The sequence below is a fragment of the Vigna unguiculata genome, chromosome 4, assembly GCF_004118075.2.
Source record: "Vigna unguiculata cultivar IT97K-499-35 chromosome 4, ASM411807v1, whole genome shotgun sequence".
NCBI classification, from domain to species: Eukaryota; Viridiplantae; Streptophyta; class Magnoliopsida; order Fabales; family Fabaceae; genus Vigna; species Vigna unguiculata.
The window spans coordinates 13,317,429-13,319,488 of NC_040282.1; the positions used below are offsets into that span (position 1 = coordinate 13,317,429).

At 46.7% G+C, this 2,060-nt stretch overlaps 1 protein-coding gene across 1 annotated transcript; it reads right to left on the reverse strand.

The window, feature by feature from the left end:
- Positions 1-443: 443 nt before the first annotated feature.
- On the reverse strand, positions 444-1,787 carry LOC114180515. Its single transcript, XM_028066828.1, has one exon. It carries the CDS (start codon positions 1,785-1,787, stop codon positions 444-446), a length of 1,344 nt encoding a protein of 447 aa, XP_027922629.1.
- Between the last annotated feature and the right edge of the window lie 273 nt (positions 1,788-2,060).

Here is a 2,060-nt window from a genome sequence, read left to right on the forward strand (position 1 = left end):
TACCCGCGGGTAGCGGGTAGCGGGTATTTTAATACCCGGTTATAAACGGGTCGGGTACGGGTATCATACTATCTGTACCCGCGGGTACCCGTTACCCGCAAAAAATTAAAATTAAAATTTAATTTATATTTTATTAAGTTAAATTTAATTAAAATTAGAAGTAACAGTATATTTTATTATGTCAAATTTAATTATAATTATAATTTAATTTAATTTATATTTTATTTTTATAATCTTATATTAAAAAAATTATAAAATACATATTTTTTTAAATATTTGCGGGTATCGGGTATCCACGGGTACCCGCGGGTTTTAAAAATATCCGCGGGTATTTTTTAAGCGGATACCCGGCGGGTAAACGGGCGGGTAACGGGCGGATTTTTTTTTAGCGGGTCGGGTACGGATATCATACTATCCGTGCCCGACCCGACCCGTTGCCATCCCTACGCGTATTCATCCACCACAGGAATCAGACTAATCTTCTTGGCAGTACTCTTCTTCTCCGTCTGAGCTACTATCATAAAACATGTAGCCCCCGATTCAATCTCCTTCTCTGCTTGGTTGGATGATATCAATTCCAGTCCTTCTGCATCTGGAAACACCACCCTGCGTTGCCCGCAATCAATCACCACATGGTTGCTGGCCAACCAATCCATACCCAGAATCACATCTAACCCTTCCATTGGTAAGCAAATGAGATTCACCTTGAACCTGCGGCCTGCCACCTCTATAGGGCATCCCACACAGACAGACGTGGTGGATACCTCTCCCGACGTTGGTGTCGCAACAATTAATTCGCACGCCAGCTCTCGCATTACTAGATCGAGCCTCCTCATGCATTCATTGGATACGAATGAATGGGTAGCTCCTGAGTCATACAACACAACAACCTCATGGTCAAATAACAAACAAGTAGTCTGCACGAGGTTACCTGACTGGGCGGCCTCGGTAGTCGTCAAGGCAAAAACATGACCAGGGGCTCTAGGTCGATCCCCTACTGGTTTCTTCGCTGGTGCACCTCCAGTTGGTTTCTTATTCGGGCAGTGTCGTGCAAAATGGCCCATCTGATCACAAAGGTAGCACTTGTCAGTGCTACCACTACCACCACCACCACCGTTGGAACTGCCTGAGGGTTTTGGAAATTCCCTCCGATAATGCTCCCCACCACAGTTGTAGCACTGTAGTTTCTTAGCCGATCTTTGTGGCCTATCATACGGCTTCTTCTGCTGCCGTGAATCCGAGGTAGTCTTCTGTGGTCGAGCCCCTTTGTTGGGCCCTATCTCCAGCTGCTCTACAGCCTTGGCCTGCTCCACCAAAACTGGGAACTCCCTGATCCGGAGAGGTACAATAAAGCGGTGCAACTCGTGTTTCAACCCGTCCTTATATTTTCGGCATCTCCAGTCCTCGGTAACAGTAGGTGTGTAGAACCTGGCCAAATACTCGAACCTGTCTGTGTATGCCTGCACAGTCAGGTTCCCCTGCTGGAATGTGAGGAATTCTGCCTCCCTCTCATGCCTGGCACTAACTGGAAAATATTTCTCCAGAAATCTCTCTCTGAAGGAAGTCCATGTAACCTCCTCCCCCCGGGTCTGTATGAGTTGCTGCATGCCTGTCCACCAGTACTCTGCGTCAGCTACCAGCAGGAAAGAGACAAATGAAAGCCTCTGATCATCTGTACAATCAATCACCCGACAGATTTTCTCACACTCTTTAAGCCAAGCATCGGCTTCATCTGGAGAGGATTTGCTCGCAAACTTGGAGGGCTTATGTCTCATAAAGTCCTCCATCGACACCGGACGTGGGGGTGCTACCACGGCTCAAGGTTGCGCTACAATGGGCTGCATCGCATCTACCATCCGATGTATCGCCTGCGCGATCTCATCAGCCCCAACATTATTCCTCCTCCTCCTATTTTCCATAGCTTGAGCATGCCACATGTAACTGTTCACATCAAACAGCTTGGTTAAGACTTCATACTAAAAGTCAGATAACAAACAATGATCAAAATGATCTCACAATAACACACACGGTAAGCTCACTCCCCATAGACCCCAAAGATC

Excerpts from the sequence above, each read along its gene's own strand:
- LOC114180515 (XM_028066828.1), bottom strand. The coding sequence starts at position 1,787 with ATGGAGGACTTTATGAGACATAAGCCCTCCAAGTTTGCGAGCAAATCC.